The sequence below is a fragment of the Erpetoichthys calabaricus genome, chromosome 2 (genome assembly GCF_900747795.2).
Source record: "Erpetoichthys calabaricus chromosome 2, fErpCal1.3, whole genome shotgun sequence".
Lineage (NCBI taxonomy): Eukaryota > Metazoa > Chordata > Cladistia > Polypteriformes > Polypteridae > Erpetoichthys > Erpetoichthys calabaricus.
Window position 1 is genome coordinate 280733568 of NC_041395.2, and position 18954 is coordinate 280752521.

Sequence of the window (18954 nt, forward strand, 5' to 3'; positions counted from 1 at the left end):
TGGGGTTTGTGAGGAATGCATGGAAACCAAGAAATCCTTCTGTCTACTCCAGAGGATGTCACCAACCTTGAATTGTACAAGAAGAAGTCTTCATAAGTTGACACGGTTATTATCACAACAGACAGACTGAGGTCTGTTTTCACGAACATATAATAAGGCGCAGAGCTTTTCATTGCTGAAGTTGGAGACCATTTTCTACAGTCTTTTAAAGGTCAATAACACTGTTTATTGATGTTCTTTAGTGGTAATAAAATAATAGATATGTTTTGAAGTGATTACTAGTAAAACTCAATGGCCTCAGAAACCATGTTTCTATCGTCTCTCAGTCTTGCATATTCACTCTATGCACCATCGTCTCGTGGCCTGGAACCCCTACAGGTTTTATTTTTTTCTCCAGCCTTCTGGAATTTTTTTTTTTTGTTTTTTCTGTCCACCCTGGCCATCGGACCTTACTCCTTTCTATGTTAACTAATGTTGTCTTATTTTAATTTCTTATTTTGTCTTTTATTTTTCTTCTCTTCATTATGTAAAGCACTTTGAGCTACTTTTTGTATGAAAATGTGCTATATAAATAAATGTTGTTGTTGTTGTTCTAAAAGAGTATGCAGCATGGACTACTGCAGTTCAGTACTGCCAGGAGTACCAACATGTGTCCCCAAGCCATCATGCAGATGATTCAAAATGCAGCGGCACGTTTGGTGTTCAACTAGACAAGGTGAACACATGTCCTTCCTCAAATTGGCTCCTAGACAAAGCACAAATTAAGTTCAAATTCTTGATGCTTGCCTGCAAAGTAGTTCAATGCTTATATATATGGGAACAATTGCGAGGTCCTATCCTCCTTCTTGACTACTCATGTCTACTGAACAGCATCTGCTAAAGCCACCTCTACAAGGTATTAAACCTCAGTCTAAACTCTTTTTACGGTATGTGTAGCTCCTAGATGGTGAAATGAGCTGCCCAGCTCCATTCAGAATTCTGACCCCCTCAATGTGTTTAAGAATGGCCTGAAGACTCTCTTGTTTGGTGAATTTTTGTCTAACTGAGCTGTTAGGTCTTGTAACCTAAGATTTGTATTTTTTGTCTGAGCTCTTCATTTGTGATGGTCAGTTTAGTAAACTTGTCTTTGAACACTTGTCCCCAAATAGTCCCCAGAGTGATATTTACTTGAGTATGTTGACTTCTTTTGTAAGTCACTTTGGAAGATAGCATGTGCTAAGCAAATAAATGTTAATGTAAAAAAGACAGAGCTGCTCGGTCTTGACACCTTGTATTTTTCTATTGATCTCATTCAAGTTCAAGTTCTCATGCAGCTTTGCCTTTGGATGTTTCCCAAATGATCAATATTTAGGAAGAGAGAGGTGGATAAAATCACAAAAGTGTCCATCATTCATTTGAAACCTTCTGCAGTGGTGAAGGTGATTTGCCAGTTCAGACAAAGCATTACTGGGCCATTTCTGTCAGAGCTCTCCAGAAAATGAATTATTTTGTTACCTCAGTGTTCTGCTTTTAAACAAAGATTGCACTTCTTCACTAACTCCTCCCGGCATTTTTCTCATTGCCATAGCAACTGGAAATGCAGAAGTTATGCTGCAAAATCTTCTTGCTTATGATACATATTGTCATGGAAATTGTCAGCATTTCCCCCTTGAGTTTTTCCTTAAATAACTCCACTCCACTGCTAACAAGCCGACTAATATCTGCAGTGCCTCACAGTGTGTCTCAACACTAAAAACTGCACGCGGGAATTACGGTTGATGGTACAGTTAATTGTTGAGCTGCAAAACTGGGAATACACCATCACGGCTGAAATTCCACTACAATGCCGTTCTTTAACAACAGACATAATAAGAAAAGAAGAAGTCAAAAAGGTAAGTTGATGTGAAAAATATTTCTTTTATTACCTTATGAATACAAAATTAGGTACTTCTTCTGTAAGACTTTGGGGTATTATATTGGTATGAGCTATTATTTTATATTATTGCTGTCTGAACTGAATTATTTAAATAGTATCTATTAAATAGCCTTTGTTTTACTATGTATTTGTGAATTACGTTTCATGACCTCTTAATGGAAAAAACAGGTTATGAAAGGATGAATGGGTAGATAATTTTACAATGTTAAAGCAATAATTCATTCATGAAAGTTTGTAAAAGAATATGAATAGATTATAGCTATGGCTCAGTAAAAACATTTCATATTTGCAATATATTTTGTAAATGAAAAGGACCTGGTCAAAAAAAAAAGAAAAAGATTAGGAAAATCAAGGGGTTTTGGAAGGAGTATCGGAAAGAATTTAAGAAAACAAAAATGTACGGAATAATGCAGTTCTCTGATTTGCTGTTGGTGGCCACTTAGAGATGACATTTTGAACAAGAATGTAATTTTTCCTTAGGGTGTCGGTTTAGTTGTTAATTCTGTTACTCTCTCTCTGTCCTGCTCCTAGCCATCTGAGTCTGACCCTTCTTCTTCTTGGGTTGTCATTGTTCCGCAAAGAGAATGGACAGGTACATTAGAATTCTGGTTGGCGATTTTTCATCCTTGTTTGTTCTCTTCCTTACAAACGGTTGCCAAAAGAATGCTAGGACACTTAAGCTAGAGCATATAGAGAATTGTAGACACTGTTATTTTAAATGTAATCCCCTGATGTTAAAGTTTGCTTTAGGTCTTGAATAGTTTTAATCAAAATAAGTAGTCAGATGATAAAACAGAGATCATCAGGCAAGTGATGTGGTCAAAAAACAGGCAGGGGTCAGAATAGCAGGGAAGCAAGCAAACTTATCATCTCACTGTACCAAAAACCAAGTCAAGTAAATGTAAAACATTTCTAACAAACCTGATTTTTTTAATGCTAACTTGTCACAAGAAATACATTGTTGTTGTTGTTATTATCTACAAAAGACAGTTTGTTTTTGTTCTTTTGTTGGATCAAAACTACAACCCCAAATCAGAAAAGGTTGGGATGATATGTAAAAATGCAAATAAAAACTGCAGACAGTATGAACCTAATATATTTCATGTTTTGCCTGGTCATTTGTTAATATACATCCATTCCTGCATTTCAGACCTGCAGCACATTGCAAAAAAAGCTGGGATGGGGCAAATTAGGGTCAGTAATGAGGTAAAATAATTTTTAAAAAATGCTGTGATTCCAAACAGGTGATGTCAACAGGTGACTGTAATCATGATCTTGGTATAAAAGGCTGAGTCTTTGAGGAGCAAAGATGGGCAGAAGATCTCCAGTTTGTCAATAAGAAAATTATTGAAGTGTTTAAAACTAATGTTCCTCAAAGAAAGGCTGGAAGGGATTTGCATATATCTCCTTCTACAGTGCATAATATCATTAAACGATTCAAGGAATCTGAAGGAATTTCAGTGTGTAAAGAGCAAGGGTGCAAAACTAAGCTGAACATCTGTGATCTCCAATCCCTCGACGGCACTGCATCAAGAACCGTCACTCATCAATAGCTGATATAACCACATGGGCAGGGAATTACTTTGTCAAGCACTACAATATGGCGATACTTTCACAAATGCCACTTAAAACTTCACTGTGAAAAACAGAAACCTTATGTTAACCCTGTCCAAAAATGGCATCAACTTCTCTGGGCTCGGAGGCATCAGGTATAGACCATCACACAATGGAAACATCTATTGTGGTCAGACGAATCAGTATTCTAATCATTTTTTGGAAGAAATCAACGCCTTGTGCTCCAAACCAAAGACAAAAAGGACCATCCAGACTGTTATCAGCAACAAGTCCAAAAGCCAGAGTCTGTCATGGTATGGGGTTGTGTCAAAGGCACCTTATCAAAGGTAATTTATACATGCAGAAATGTACATTGAGATTTTAGAGCAACATACTGTATGCCTCCTTCGAGGCAACATCTTTTCCAGGGGTGCCAATGCATTTTTCAACAAGACAATGCAAAACCAAATTCTGCACAAATTACAAAGACATGGCAGCGAAAGAAGAAGGTACAGGTACTAGACTGGCCTGCCTGTAGTCCTGACCTGTCCACAGTAGAGAATGTGTGGAGAATTTTGAAAGAAAAAATACGACAATGACGACCCTGTACTGTTACACACATTAGAAACTTTCATTCAGGAAGAATGGGGCAGAATAACACCTGAAACACTTCATTGCTTGGATTCCTCAGAGCCAAAATGTCTTTTAAGTGTTGTGAGAAGGAATGGCGACATTACAAAATGGTGAATGCTTTACCATCCCAACATTTTTTGGAATGTGTTGCAGGCCTGAAACGCATGAATGGATGTACAGTATATTAACAAATGAAATTAAGTTGACCAGACAAAGCTGTGTGCAATGAAATAAAATTCAAAGTAAATTTAAGAATCAGTGTTTTTTTTTATTATTTGTATTTTCTGTCCCAGTTTTCTGATTTGGGTGATTATGTTCCACACCTTAGTTGGGTACACCTCATTCACAAATTGGCATGGTGGTCAGCCATTTTTGGTTTTGATTGTCACAGCAGTACACAGAATTAATTCATTTATCTTGTTTTGTTGATTTTTACTTCTACAATGCAGATGTGCTTCAATTATTGAGATTCTTTAGATGACTGCTCTTAAGCTGCTAGGTGGACTCCCAGACTCCTCGTAGCATAAGGCTGTGGTGCTCTTTTTGTTGCATTTGGTGTTTTTCTTTGCCTCCTCAGTTTGAATATAACACTTGTGAAAGAAACAGCCGGATGCACAACAAGTCATCGGCCAGCCACCCGTATAGTTTCCCTGGCTGCAAAAGGCTTTAAAGTAGAGTACAATGTGTACTGGTTAGAGTCCAAAACAGAACTGTTTAAGAATGGAGGATGAGGGGTTTTTATTGCTGGTTCACAGGAAGTGACGTCCTCGGGCCGAGACAGGCAGGGACGGGAAGGATTTCTCGTGTTTGGTCTGCAGGGAGAAAAGAGAGAGGTCCATTTTACCCCGCCACCCCCTGGCCTGGTGTGGAACTGTTGTTTCCTGGTCCCTTTGGTTGACTCCCAAGCGCATGTGTGTGACACACTATATCGTAATTCAGTTGGTCTTAATAAAATTAAGATTATTTTTTTTTCTGTGAATGAAAGAAAATGAAGACTCACACCGTTGCATGGCTTCACTTTTTGAAGTACTGCCTGAATAAAGAGGGCAATTATAGCACATGGACTGTTAAAAACTTTTCCCTTAAACTGTCCAGGGCTGTTCAAGCCTTGTGCTGAGTGCTGACAGGATTCGCTCCGGCCCTCCGTAACTCTAAATTGGATTAAGTGAAACTGGGAATACTATGTTCAGTTTCACTGTTCTATAACCATTTGGTATAAGCTCCGAATAAGACAGATATCTCTGTGCATACATACATCTTTGATTAATTATTTTATATATACATATTTCTGTCACAAAAATGAAAACATTGAGGTTTGAGGCACATATTTCTGTCATTAGAATTCAAAGATCATCTAAACTATGTTATCAGAATAAATTTAAGTAAAAATAATATGTTAATGAAAACCCTATGTCCCAAAAAAAAAAAAACGTTTTTGTCTTTCAGTGTCTCTAAGAAAAATGAAGAAGTCTCAAGTTCACATGCTTTGCAGTCTCTTGAGATAAAGCACATTCTAATCCTGCGGGTATAGAGAGACACAAAATGTTGCAACTGCTCTCCTGACTCTCACACATAAGCAGAGCTTGTCATAGGATTTTATTCTTTTTTTTTAAGAACATTCTGGATGGAAGCAGCTTTCTTGTTTTATCATTTTAGCAAAGCTGTTAGTTGTATATGAACTAATGAGTAAACAGTACCATATGTCAAGAGGGCTTGGGAAATGGCACTTTCAGAGCTCATCTTCATGTACACTGAAGTCTGTTTAAGCCAGACTTAAGCAATAGACAAAAGGTTAGAACCAAACGCCGAATTGGTGCGAAGCAGCTGGCCCAGATAATTCCATTTTCTATGAACTGAAACACTCTGCTAAAGGGCTGCTGTTTGTTTTTACAGGCATTATAAGTCTTTGGCTCAGTATACAAATCCTTCTTGTTGTAAGTTATCCATAATTATTCCAATGGCTCTGAACTCTACAATACTGAGAATATTTAAAGGTCTCATTCTTTGATCTTTTATGTCTGTCTTTTCTCTTTCCCCTCAACTTACTTCTTGTACTAATAGTCACCTTCTAACTCACTTAGTCCTGAACAGTATTGTAGGGGTGCGCTGAAGCCTATCCCAGCTAGCATGGTGCACAAGGCAGGATCAAACTTTGGACTGGATACCAGTCCATCGTAGGGCGAAAACACACACACACACATCCACCTCATCCACACAAGAACAGTAGAAAATGTCATAAACATTGCTGTCAGCTATGGCAACTATGTTGATCCAGAAAATATTAAGCACTTCCATATATTGTTCCCAGTGGCAGAGGTATGCAACCACTGACTAACAATCAGAAACATTTAATGAGCAGGGGTTCGATATAGGCAAATATTTATTAACCAGTAATGGCGCACCGCACGATGATGTGCAGTGAATACACTTGACTTACAGTTTTCATCCTCTTTCTCTGTACGTTTAGCATTCGTTTGCTCAGTGATTGATGCGCTTGCTGCTTCCTGAGCAGCTCTTCTTTTCTCCACCCTAGCAACCCGCTTCTTCTCTTCTTTCATTGTCATCTTTTCGCATTAAAACTGATTAAGTCAGTGTTTGTTTTGCAATTACTTAGTATGTTTTCTTTAATTTTTCACTTAAGCTGGCACTTAAGTCTTCAATCTGCCTCAAGAATGATTTAAGAAATAAAGAGGTAAGGGAAGTAATGGAGAAGGTGGTAGGGTTGAGAACGGCGCAAGCACTGCACCGCCGCCCTGCCGACCACTGCCGAGAGCTGATTCTACGATAAAATAAGAAGAGGAATAACCTTGGAGGTCAATCATCACCCCAGAAACGGATAGTAGACATCACTTAGTATATGTGTACCAAATTTCAGGTCAATCGGTCAAACGGTTTGTGAGCTACAAGTGATTTAAAATCCTGGACAGACAAACGGACAGCCACGGTAGCGTATTATATATAAAGATCAGACAAGCTAAGTTCAAACTGGAGAAGTAACAAAGTCACAGATTTGAAATGCATTATTTGAATTAAATATTTAATTTAGGGAAGGTGAAAAGTCTTTTTTTTGGTCACAAAGATCAGAACTTGGCATCTATTAGATTATAAACTGATAAAAATCCACCATCAACTCCTCAGTGAGAAAATGTACCAGGCAACCACTGGAATGTCAGTACTAAATCCTGTTATCAATGACTCAAAAAATGAAAATCAATAAAATGAAAAAGAAAAAATTAATTAATTAGCTGGAAATCCTGACCCCAGTATTCTGTCTGATTTTTAGTTCAACATTTAGTTTGGTGACATCAAAAGTTCTCCATAGTAGACTCCTATGCAAATGGCTTCGGATCTCCTGAAGAACCCACGTCAGACTCCGAAGCTAGATGGACATTGGTGACAGTTCCTAATCCTAAGCACAGACATAGCACAGGGGTGTATTCTGTTCCAACATCATCTCCCTTGCACATCAATAATTGCACCCATAGTGCTTCAGTGACCTGCCTCCTAAAACTACCAAAACTGGCTGATGTCAACACTCCGATTGGCCCAAATCTCAGGAGGGGACTAGCTACAGAATCAAAGAGAGACTGGCCAAATGCAAGTGGCGAAACAGTTGAAATGGTTGTGGATTTCAGGAGATTTGTGAACACACACACACTGATGGCTATAATGACATAGCCCTCAATAAGATAGTGTCATATGCAGGGTGAGTTAAAATTATGTTAACATTTGAATGGTGGAAACAATTTATTCACAAAACATACTTCATATGTGTAAGATGATTTTCAGGAATGTCTCAACCTGTTTGCCATTATGTTCAACACATGTACCATATGTGGCACATAAACTGTCCACAAAAATTCTATATAAGTATATACAGTACAAAGCAGTACCATTAGTGTTAACATAATTTTGACTCACTCTATTCCTAAAAGACCACTCCTATTCAAAAAATGAACTGAAAAGAAGCATTACTTGTTAAAAAAAAAGGCTCAACAGTTATTGTTTTTGCTGCATGAAAGTAAAAGATTTAACCTGCTCTAATCAGTGTATTTACAGTTGGCTAGTCAATGAAAGCATCTTTAGCACTTCCATAATAGTCTGGCTTGGCAGTGTATCTGCAAAATATTGTTCAGTCAGCAGAAGAAAAGTTTTAATAGTAGTAGCAGTGGTTTTGACACATAAACAGAATCATCTCAGTTTTCTCAGGAAAATCTTACAGATCACAGAAGAGACTTTTCCATACAGCATTCATACTGGTCTCGCTTAAGATGTGAATTACCAGTCTCCCACATAGCAAATGTGCTTTACTTTATTAAACACGTACACAATGTACATAGTGTAATGCGCTAAGCTGTGATATTATTCAATGTATTATATAAATATTAGCCAAAGGCTGGTAATAGAATAATTAAAAATATTTGCTATCTCTTACCCTACGTGTACCTTCATCACTTTTCCTCTGTATTTGCATGTGTTGGAAGCTGTCTTCACTGGCGCTCCATCTCTCAAGCGAGCCTGCTTCTCAGACTCTGTTATTATTTTTCAAGGCGTTTTTCTCACCACCTGTTTGGTTTTATACTTGCCGTCTTTAAAGACGACTCTCTCAATGTGTCTCGTACTCCTTTACTCCTCCTCGTGTGTCTGACAGTCGCACTTCCTCTTTCGTTGCATCACCAAAGCAAAACTGACCAATCAGATTGCTCTGACAGACTGGATACACAGACCTCAGTGTTTTATTATGTAGTATATTGTGCAACGTGAACTCTATAAACATTTTCTCCAGTGACTCATAATATTAAAAGGATGTCTAACAATTTATTGTCCTATCCATTTTGTAATACGATTGTTATAATTATTACTGTTGCAGAAAACAAATTACTATCAAATTCTGAGCAATAACGTTTCAATAATGGTGATAATAATGATAATTAATATTAATAATCCAGTTTATCATAACGCATGCACACACACCCACATCATTTTAATTCATTTTGCCAGGGTCAATGTTATGAGGTTGATGGTATCACTAACATAACACAATATTCTGTAACTCACTTAATCCAATTCAGGTTACTGGAGATCAGAGCCTGTCCTACCAGCATCAAGCATCAGACAGGCTCTGGACAGATATCCCATCTATCATTTAAGGCCAGTAATGTGTAATAACATCCATTTTTCAATTTGGTTAAAATCAAAATCTAACATTTAAAAACATGAAAGGGTGGAAGGATCGAAACTCAGTGCTCGACCAAACCCTACTATGTGAGCATACTAGTCATAAACGTTACAAAATGTCTGTAGACTGAGGCAAAAAACTGAAGCCCATGGAGCAAACCCTTTAGCTCATGTGTTGAACTTGACATGCTGACTCAATACAGAGGCCTATCAAGTGCAGAAGCCAAGTATGAGGGGTAATCAAAACGTTTTGAGGTATTCTCAATTATTCTTCAATGCTGATTTTATGTGTAACTGTAGTAAAATAAGTGAATTCCAAATTTCTAGTATTTTAGTTAACTGTATATATTTCTTGTTTCAGTACTAAGTCAATCGGAATAACAAATCACTCAAAACAATGTATCATGCTATCATTGGATTTCCACCCTAGGGAACACTACTTCTTCTGCGAGTCATTTTTTAGCTATTCAGAGAGTGCCAAGACCAAAATCCCCTTTTCATGTCACAGGCAAGAGATGGCTCTGCAGAATTCTGTTATGGTAACATTACGAGCAAGGTTGAAAAAAATAAAGGGTTTGTCTTGAAAGGAACCGTCGAAGAAGGACTTCTTAGCAGAAGAGAGTGACACTAACCAAAAGAGTTGTCAGAAAACAAGCAGGAGTTTGTTTTCAGAAAGTCAATGTACCAAAATAACCAACACAAGCATGTGAGACAAAAATTATGAATTAAAGAAAATGACAGAAACAAAGTCCAAAACTGTTGCTGAGAATCCAAAACGCTTGGACACTGTAGTCTGCGCACTGCCATGTTTTATACCTTTAACATGATATGTGTGTCAGGTGAGCAGTAACTGTGCCTAACATTATTAAACAATATGGCAATGGCTGCACAAAAACAACACAAAATGGTGACAATCACGATTATTCAAAGTGGCGGCAAAAATGATAATAATCTTTTTAAAACTGTAAAGAAAACAATTTGAAAATTGGTAAAATAATTTGTTATTGAATCATAGCAGGCAGAAATTGTTTAGAAAATGACCCAATGTCTGAATAATGACAAAAGAATATGTTTCCACTGTGGAGTGAATCATAATGGAGGACTTAAGAGTGAGAGTGTGAGATAGCAGACACTATAGGAATCATTTGTGGGTCAGTTGAATCAACTTTAAACAAATTCACATTTAAACCAAGATTATTCATGTTGAGTGCACAGAATGTTGACTCTTGAAAATCAATTCTCCAAGTAAAATTCAGCATGTCATAAATGGGGATATAACTTGAATACGTCATAATGATTTGGGCCTATATTTATAAAGTGTCTCAGAACTGGATGCTGGAGCCTATACCAGCAAGCACTGGGCACAAGGCAGAACAAACCCTGGACTGGGCGTTAGTCCATTGCTTGGCTAAATATAACATTTTGTTGAAATTTTCCAACTAAGGTATGAAATGTTTTAGGAAGTGAGACGTCACCTACCGGTATAATATTAAATATGACTAAGTAGAGTAAAAAAAATGAAAAGAGTTTGAAGTTGTTTCATTTTCTTTTAATAATTATTTTTATCTCTTTGGGTCTTTGTTGTAAACTCTTCTTTTTCACATTAACGTCACTTGAAATGGAATAATGAAACAGGACATCCGATGTTGGATCTGCAAATTAAAAAAGAACTTAGTATCAAAACCCTAGGGTTCTGTTCAACGCTTTTTATATTTATAATAAGAGAATAAGAAATCACCTACCTGAGTAGGCAGTCTGACTGCTATGTGCATGGAGGAGAATAATAATTTGCCACTAAGTTAAGTAATTAGACAGAATGTATTTTTTATATTCTGTAAATTGTAGTGATAAACATTAATATATGCCAATGATTAAATAATTCCTGAGCAGAGTATGAAGATAGCGATACTAAGATACTATGATAAAATTGCCTTTATTTACCACACATATGTACTGTATAATAAGCGTAACCACCTATGCAGCACCTCTCTACACTCAAATGCCCTCTTATACGGCACATCAGAACTGATTGTCTTCATATCCCAGTCACAGACTCATAAGACACATAAATTAGCAAAATATAACACAATCCATTAACTGAAGCATTGAATTGAAGCAAAAGGACACATCTTTGTGCAGGCCCCCATTCTGCCCTTCTTCTCTGCAGATCCTCTCAAGGTCAGTGAAGCTGGATAGAAACCATCAGTGGGCAGCTATTTTCAGTTCTCACCTCAGAAATTCAATTAGGTTCAAGTCTGGGCTCTGGCTGGACCATTCATGGACATTTCCAGAGCTGATCCTATGCCACTCCTGTATTACCTCTGCTTTGTGCTTAGAGTCATTTTCCTATTACAAGTTGAACCTTCGGCCCAGTCTGACGTCCACAGCCCTCTGGAGCAGGCTTTCATTAAGAATATCTCTGTACTTTGCTGTTCATCCTTCCCTTAACTCTGACTAGTCTCCCAGTGCCTAGCCCTGAAAAACAACCCCACAGCATGATGCTGCCACCACCAAGATTCACCGCAGGAGTGGTATTCTGCAGGTGATGACCAGTGCCTGGTTATCTCCAGACATAGCAATCAGAATCGAGGCCAAACAGTTCAATCTTGATTTCATCAGAGTAGAGTTTCTCATAGTCCGAGAGTCCTTTAGGTGCATTTTTGCAAACTCAAAGCGGACTTTCATGTTTTATCTGGACGTTCTGTCATGTAACCTAATTAAGTGGAGTAATATGGTGGTGGTTGCCCTTCTGAAAGTTTCTCCCATTACCATACAGGTTGTTTGGAGCTCAGCCACAGTGAACATTGGGTTCTTGGTCACCTACTGTATCTACCATGGCCCTTCTCCCCCGATAGCTCAGTTTGGCCATGATTATTCCAAACTTATTCCATATAAGAATTATGGAGGCCACTGTGCTCTTTGGAACTTTTGATGCTGTAGAAATTGTTTGTAGCCTTCCTCAGATCTGCGTCTCAACACAATCTTGTGTGTCTAAGCACTACAGGCAATTCTTGAAACCTCATGTCTTAGTTTTAGACATTGCCAACAGTGGGACCTTATCAATCAATCAATTGAATTGACCATCTCAATCATGATCAATAGGAGCCAAATTTCAAGTGTCATAGCAAAGAGTCGGAATTCTTGTTTCAATGTGATATTTCAGTTTTTTTTTACTTTTTTAAATTTCTAAAAAATCCTGAAATTCTGGTTTTGCTTGGTCATTCTGGGGTATTGAAAAAAATAATTTAAACAATTTTAGCATAAATGAGAAAAAAGTGAAGAGATCCGAATACTTCCTGAAGGCACTTTACACAACATAGCACTTTTAACCCCACTTAATCCAATTCAGGGTGGCAGGGAGCCAGAATCTATACCAAGGCACATGGCAGGAACCAGTCCAGGCCAGGCTGGAAGCAAAAGGACACATCTTTGTGCAGCCCTCATTCTGCCAGTGCATTGCAGGGTTCAACCATACGTATGCCCACACAGAGTCAATTAACTTGATACAGAAACACACTGATTGGGATGATAAAATGGGAAAAACCCACTCAGACATGGGGATGAGGTGCAAACTCCACACAAATAATCAACAGATGTAGTATTAATATTCAGATTTCTAATCTGCAAGGCAACATCACATGAATTACATAACCAATAGCATAGGTATTATGATGAACATACATCCTGCTACATATAAAATAAATACATATGTACTTACAGTAGACAAAAGAAGATACTATGACAATAAAAAACAATTGCATGTAGTTTAATGTTTCTTATATTGACTGTTAATGTCTATTTTAAATGATGGGAATAGAGATCATGGAGAGATATTTGTAACATTAAATGGGCTACGCTGGAGGCAGAGGTCCACAGACTAGTGTTTGAGAACCAGCATTGTAAGCCAAGAACAGGAATAAATAGGGCAATGCAAAGTCTATTTTTGTCCTTCTACAGCTGCCAAATTCTTCAGTTCCCAATGGGCATAAAGTGGAGAGGCACTTTGTAACAATAAAGAGCCGATGGTCGCCCTGACAATGCAGAATCAAATATTGTGGGTTTCTACCCATAAAGGAAATAACAATGCAAACAGCAACCACTTAAAAGCCTTTTGTACAGCTAATTATGGTAGGAGAATAATTTAAGTTGGAAGAAGCCGTGCTAGCTTAAAAACTTTTGGGAAGAGTGAAAAGTGTTTAAGTCATGGGACTGCTGATACTACCTCATTTGTGCAAATCGTGTTTTCACATTAACGGCAACAACTTTTACTATCCCATCCTTGCATTTTCAGTGAACAGTGTAAAAAATAATGCTTGATTTAATCAATAATAGCAAGGGCATTAGCCCAGTGACTCACTAAAGTCACAAACAGCTGAAGACATTTTCAGTTTGGAGGTTTTCTCACTTCAGTTTCCTTTTTCAGTTGCTTGGACTGGAGTTTAAATCAGATATGGCATGGCTTGTATGATACTTTTTCACATTTTTTTTCTTTCAGTAAATGGCTTAGTTGCCTTGGCAGTGTCTTTTGGGTTATTATTTTGCTGCAGAATAAACTAACAGCCAATATGTCTGATGACATTTCCTTTTGCACAGCCAAACTAAATGTTTTTGTACATACTTAAGTCCTTCATTTGCTTCAGTCACTCCTTCCTACATACTGTGACATGGTCATCCCTCTCATTCACTCATCATGACACTACTGCATCAGGAAACTGTAACATGGACTTTCTATTTTAGCATTTATGAAAGATTTTCATCTTTCACCAATTGCTTTGTAATTATACAATGCAATTTATTTTTGTATATCCGAAAATCACATAAGAAGTGCTGCAATGGGCTTTAACAGGCCCTGCCTTTTGACAGCCCCCCAGCCTTGACTCTCTAGGAAGAAAAGGAAAAACTCCCAAAAAAACCCTTGAAGGGAAAAAATGGAAGAAACCTTGAGAAGGGCAGTTCAAAGAGAAACCCCTTTCCAGGTAGGTTGGGCATGCAGTGGGTGTAAATTAAAGGGGGTCAATACAACACAATACACAGAACAGAACACAAGTAATCCTCAATACAATATAATAATGCAATAAAAAAATTACAAGTACAGAGCAGAATTCAACAGTAGATGATATCACATAATATGATTTGGATTTGTTCAGAGTCCTAGAGACCATGGCCATCAAGCTGCCTCCTCCTATTGGTCATTCCACAGCTGAGACAGTGCTAGGCCAGCCAATCCGATGAAAGGACCCCTCTACCTGATGATTCCTACGATCCTCCATCAGAGATTACTTTTCCTTAGGCAGGCAAAACAACTTGGGAGTAGAGCAATGGCACCAAGTGCAACATTTGAGTACCAAGAAGAGAAATAGAATAGGTGAGATTTAGCAGTAATTTTTAACTATCATGTTACTTATGTTTTAGTTCTAATGACTAACAACACAGATGCAGTCTGTACAGTTATTCAGCAGCTCTAGTCAGGGTGTGCTAAACTGAAGTAGTGAGTCTGCAGCCGGGATTTAATGGTTGAGACCGAAGGGGCATCCCTTATAGTAGCAGGCAGATCATTCCACAGTTTAGGGGCCCTGTAACTAAAAGCTTGACTTCCCACTGTTATTTTATTAATCCTTGGAATCATAAGCAGGCCAGCATCTTGAGATCTTAATGTGTGCTCTGGTTTGTAAGTCAAGATAAGTTCAGACAAGTAAGCAGGACCATGGCCATTTAAGGTTTTATATGTTAAAAGGAGGATTTTGAAATCTGCCCTGAACTTAACCGGGCCAGTATAAGGATTTAAGAACTGGAGTTATGTGTTTGTTTTTGCTTGTTCTTGTAATAATTCTTGCAGCAGCATTTTGGATTAAATGGAAGCTGTATAAAGAACAGTTTGAACATCCAATGAACGCCGCATTGCAGTAGTCAATCCTACTAGAAATAAATGCATGAATTAATTTCTCAGAATCATGTTTATTTACAAAACGCCTTAATTTCCCAACATCTTTAGGATGGAAATATGATTTAGACAAGTTTGTAACGTGCACTTTAAATGACATACTAGAATCAAAGATAACTCCTAGATTGCAGGCTGATTCAGTAAAATTAATGGTGATTCCAACTGAGTTAAATGATGACAAAATTATGGAGTCAAAGTCTTCTGTTAACTGAAGATGCTCTCATCTCTGCATTGTGGAGTGTTTTGATGATTTCAGCAACACTTTTTTATTTTTCCTCCATAGTTGTTTCTCTTTGACCCTGTAGTTAGGATATAGCGAGTTGGATAATGGATGGATGGATGGATGGATGGATGGATGGATAGTTGTTTCCATTTTTCTGTCATCATCTATTGCTGTTTTCCTCTTGCAACTAAACTGATGACTTTTCAATATGGCTGAGTCATTTTAATTTTCGTGGCATTGCTGTCGATTACTCTGTTCTGCAAAGTTTCTGCATTATTGTTATGATTCAATATTTATTTTCTTTCCTCACCGTGACTACTTACTTTTCTAGTCTTCATGTTACTATAAGCCCTTCTGTTCTAAGTAGAGTCCAACATCTCAATGCTTTCAAGTGTACGGAGCCAACGTAACTACAAAAGAGTACTTGGTGGAAACGGAGCTTTATATGTTGAAAAGAAAATCTGATAAAATTAGTTCCAAATTTTCCTGGAAGCTAATAGCAAGATATAAGCACGGAAGTAATATGATAATATTATTGTATTTGATAATTAGTGTCATTTTGGATTAACTACTCTAAGGCTTTGTGACTATAATAATAGTTAGTTTTTACACATTTGTCTGTGTCCATTTTGCACGTTTTTGTGCATTTCAAGGTTTTTGGTGTCACAGAATTCAATACTGAAATTGTTTTCTTTCTGTAAATTGGATTTCAGTTACATACAGAGTTTTGGCATCTTTTTCTGATGCCATTTTGGTTTTCATACACGCCACTGATTTGAGCAGTGCTTGCTAGCCATTGCTATACAACATCATTCAGAGGTGCTGACATCACTGTGTGATGGGATAAGAGGTCAGCGTCATGCAATTTTGGTCACCCACATTTGTGGATATCACTAAAGAAATCTCTTTGGTTGTTGTCTTTGCTTGTTTATAGTGTTATAAGACCTTTTTTAACAACTGTGATTTTTTGTTTACAAATAGGTTTTCATGGACTTTCAGTAAAAATCTTTTATGCCATTTTTCTTGACATTTCTTCTCCCAGTGACCTCCATTATTCTCAGTTTGCACCTTTCTGGCAAGTTATAAGAGTAGCAGTCAATGCTGCTGACCGTCATTCTTGCCTCAAAGCTGATTTCTTGAACACCCATCATTAGCAAACAACCTCTTGTGTGTGGCGTTTCTAATGAGGGTAAAGCACATGTTTGATAGATATTTGCTGCAAGCATTAGAATAAAGATGTGGGTTAAAATTAACATGGAATGTAAATTCCAAACAGGTTTAACAAAAGCTGTATTTAATCTCTTTGATGGTTCTGATTTGCAGTAATATAAACCTCAATGTCCTCTTTTTTTAGTTTCACCCGTGGTTCTACATTTTCTCCATTCCTTCTCTTTTTTCAAAAATGCCTGCTTTTGTCATTAATAAAATCAAAACGCATGCAGCCACTACTGCACAACAGAGTGGCCAGCGCTTTGTGTGTTCTGTTTGGATAGCTTTGATGTTCTGCTGTAAACATGCCACTTCTAAATGAAAGTTTCCCCACATGTTTGTATCGTAGAGTGCCCATCTGGTCCACACATTTCTATATCATAATTATTCCCTTAGTAATGTGTTCTTACTGCCCAGAGGTCATGACGTCTTCATCATAGTGTCATTTTTCAGATGTCCAAATGATGGTGCTCATTCAAGAAAATTGTGAATAATTGCAATGATGGTGGTGGTTGAGCATTTCTTTTAAGTACACTGAAGGGCTTTAGAAATGAAGACAAATGTTGTACGTGCAAATCCTTAAAGACACAGATTGTTAAAAATAATGGTTCATTAATACATTGGCAGTCTGGCCAGGTCTCTTTTCAGCTTTGCACCTTGTGCTACCAGAATAGGCTCCACACCTCCACTACGTAAAGAACGTAAATATGCTGCAAAAGCGGACTCATACAGAGAGCAGCATTTTATTGACTTTAAGAGTAAAGCAAGAGTATTAACACAGGAGGCAAAAGTGCTGCAGCTTAGTTTTCTTTTTAGATTAAGTAACAGTGCTCCTCGTTAGGGAATACCACTAAAATACCACTTTTTACAGATAATACAGTTTGTCAGCATTAACCAGATTAGGCCTAAATAAAAGGTTGCTTCACCTTACAAGTAGTCTCTCTGGGATCGGGGCCTACTAGTTCATTTGCCATAGGGATGCTCTAATCAGGTTTTTTTAGGGAAAACACCGATCGCTGATTTCATGTTATTGAATTGTCCAACTCTGATTTTTTTTTTCTTTATCTCTTTAAAAATCTTTTTACACAACGTTCATGCATAACCAGACATGCAGAAGCCTTATGTTCTATATTAAAATGTTAACTATGGCAATTTTTTTATTAAACTATATCCTATCTATTACCTGTTCATTTTTTATTAAGAAAATTCTGTAGGCTTACTGTTCAGTACCCAGAAAACACTGAAGTAAATAAAATTGCCTTAAAATACATACTTTTTTAACTAATAAAATATATACAGAAAATATTTATCCATAATGGCATAAAAGAAAATGCTTCTCATAATTGCAAGCTGACATATTTATCTTTAATTTCTTCTGTAATGTACTTATCTTAAAGAAAATTTGTTAAAAAAGTAGCCTTCACCATTTGTCTAACCAAAAAATCTCTCTATATATAAAATCCAATGTCTGTCTGTCTCTCTGTATGTTGTGGTGTTGGGCTGTATAGCGCCCGACCCGGCACAGACTTACACAGAGGCACGTGTCAAAGGAACAGAAATCTTTAATTTTTCTTCAGCCGTGGGGCACGCCTTCCCCGTGTCCCACAGGCCCAACACAGTCCCAAAACACAAATAAGTCACAGACCACACTCTTCCTCTGGCACCACCAACACTCCTTCCAGGTAACCTCGTTCTCTTCCTCCAGATTCTGGCCCTGAGTGGTGGTTGCTGGCTCCTTTTATGGCCCTCCCAGAAGTGCTCCTGGTGCTTGCTCACCTGTTCCAAATCGCACTCCCGGGTGGGGCCGATGATTAGACCAGCTGGGCTTAACGATCTCTGCCACGCTCCCTGGTGGCCATCCCAGGTCCCCACAGGGTTGGGGAGAACTCCATCTCCCATGAAACCCTGTGGGAAACTGAGGCATCATCGTCAACCAGGGAGGCTGCCACCAAGCATCCCGGGGGAGGTACTGAGGAGTACCCCAGAACATAAGTAGAAGGGGTGTTCCTGCCGGGCAGGGGACCTGGTGGCCTGCCACAATGTCTGTCCACTTCTCACGAGAGAACTACTTAACGGATTTAGATCGGGTTTTTTTCTATAATTTGCTTTAACATTCTGGTTGATTTTGTGAATTTCACTCATCACGCTAAGTGTCATAGTTCGCTTGCAGTACCGATTTGTTTGCGTGAATCCAAGAGAGACGCAGAAGGCCTAGTGGAGAGGGGCAGGATCCTTCTCACTCACGTGCCAGCCTTGGGGCGTATCTTACCTCCGCTTAGCGAGTGAATGAGAGAATTACTT

At 38.0% G+C, this 18954-nt stretch overlaps 1 protein-coding gene across 3 annotated transcripts in view; it reads left to right on the forward strand.

Moving 5' to 3' along the window:
• Positions 1 to 18954, forward strand: part of LOC114647101 (rho GTPase-activating protein 22-like) — a 245640-nt gene that overhangs the window by 169477 nt on the left and 57209 nt on the right. The window contains exon 1 of one of the 3 annotated variants that reach the window (XM_028795628.2): positions 1675 to 1871. The exons of the other annotated variants lie outside the window; for them this stretch is intronic. Within the exon in view, the coding sequence (XP_028651461.1) occupies positions 1823 to 1871 (49 nt within the window). The 5' untranslated portion in view covers positions 1675 to 1822. Of the gene's footprint in view, positions 1 to 1674; positions 1872 to 18954 lie in introns of those variants that run through there. 3 annotated transcript variants of the gene reach the window in all.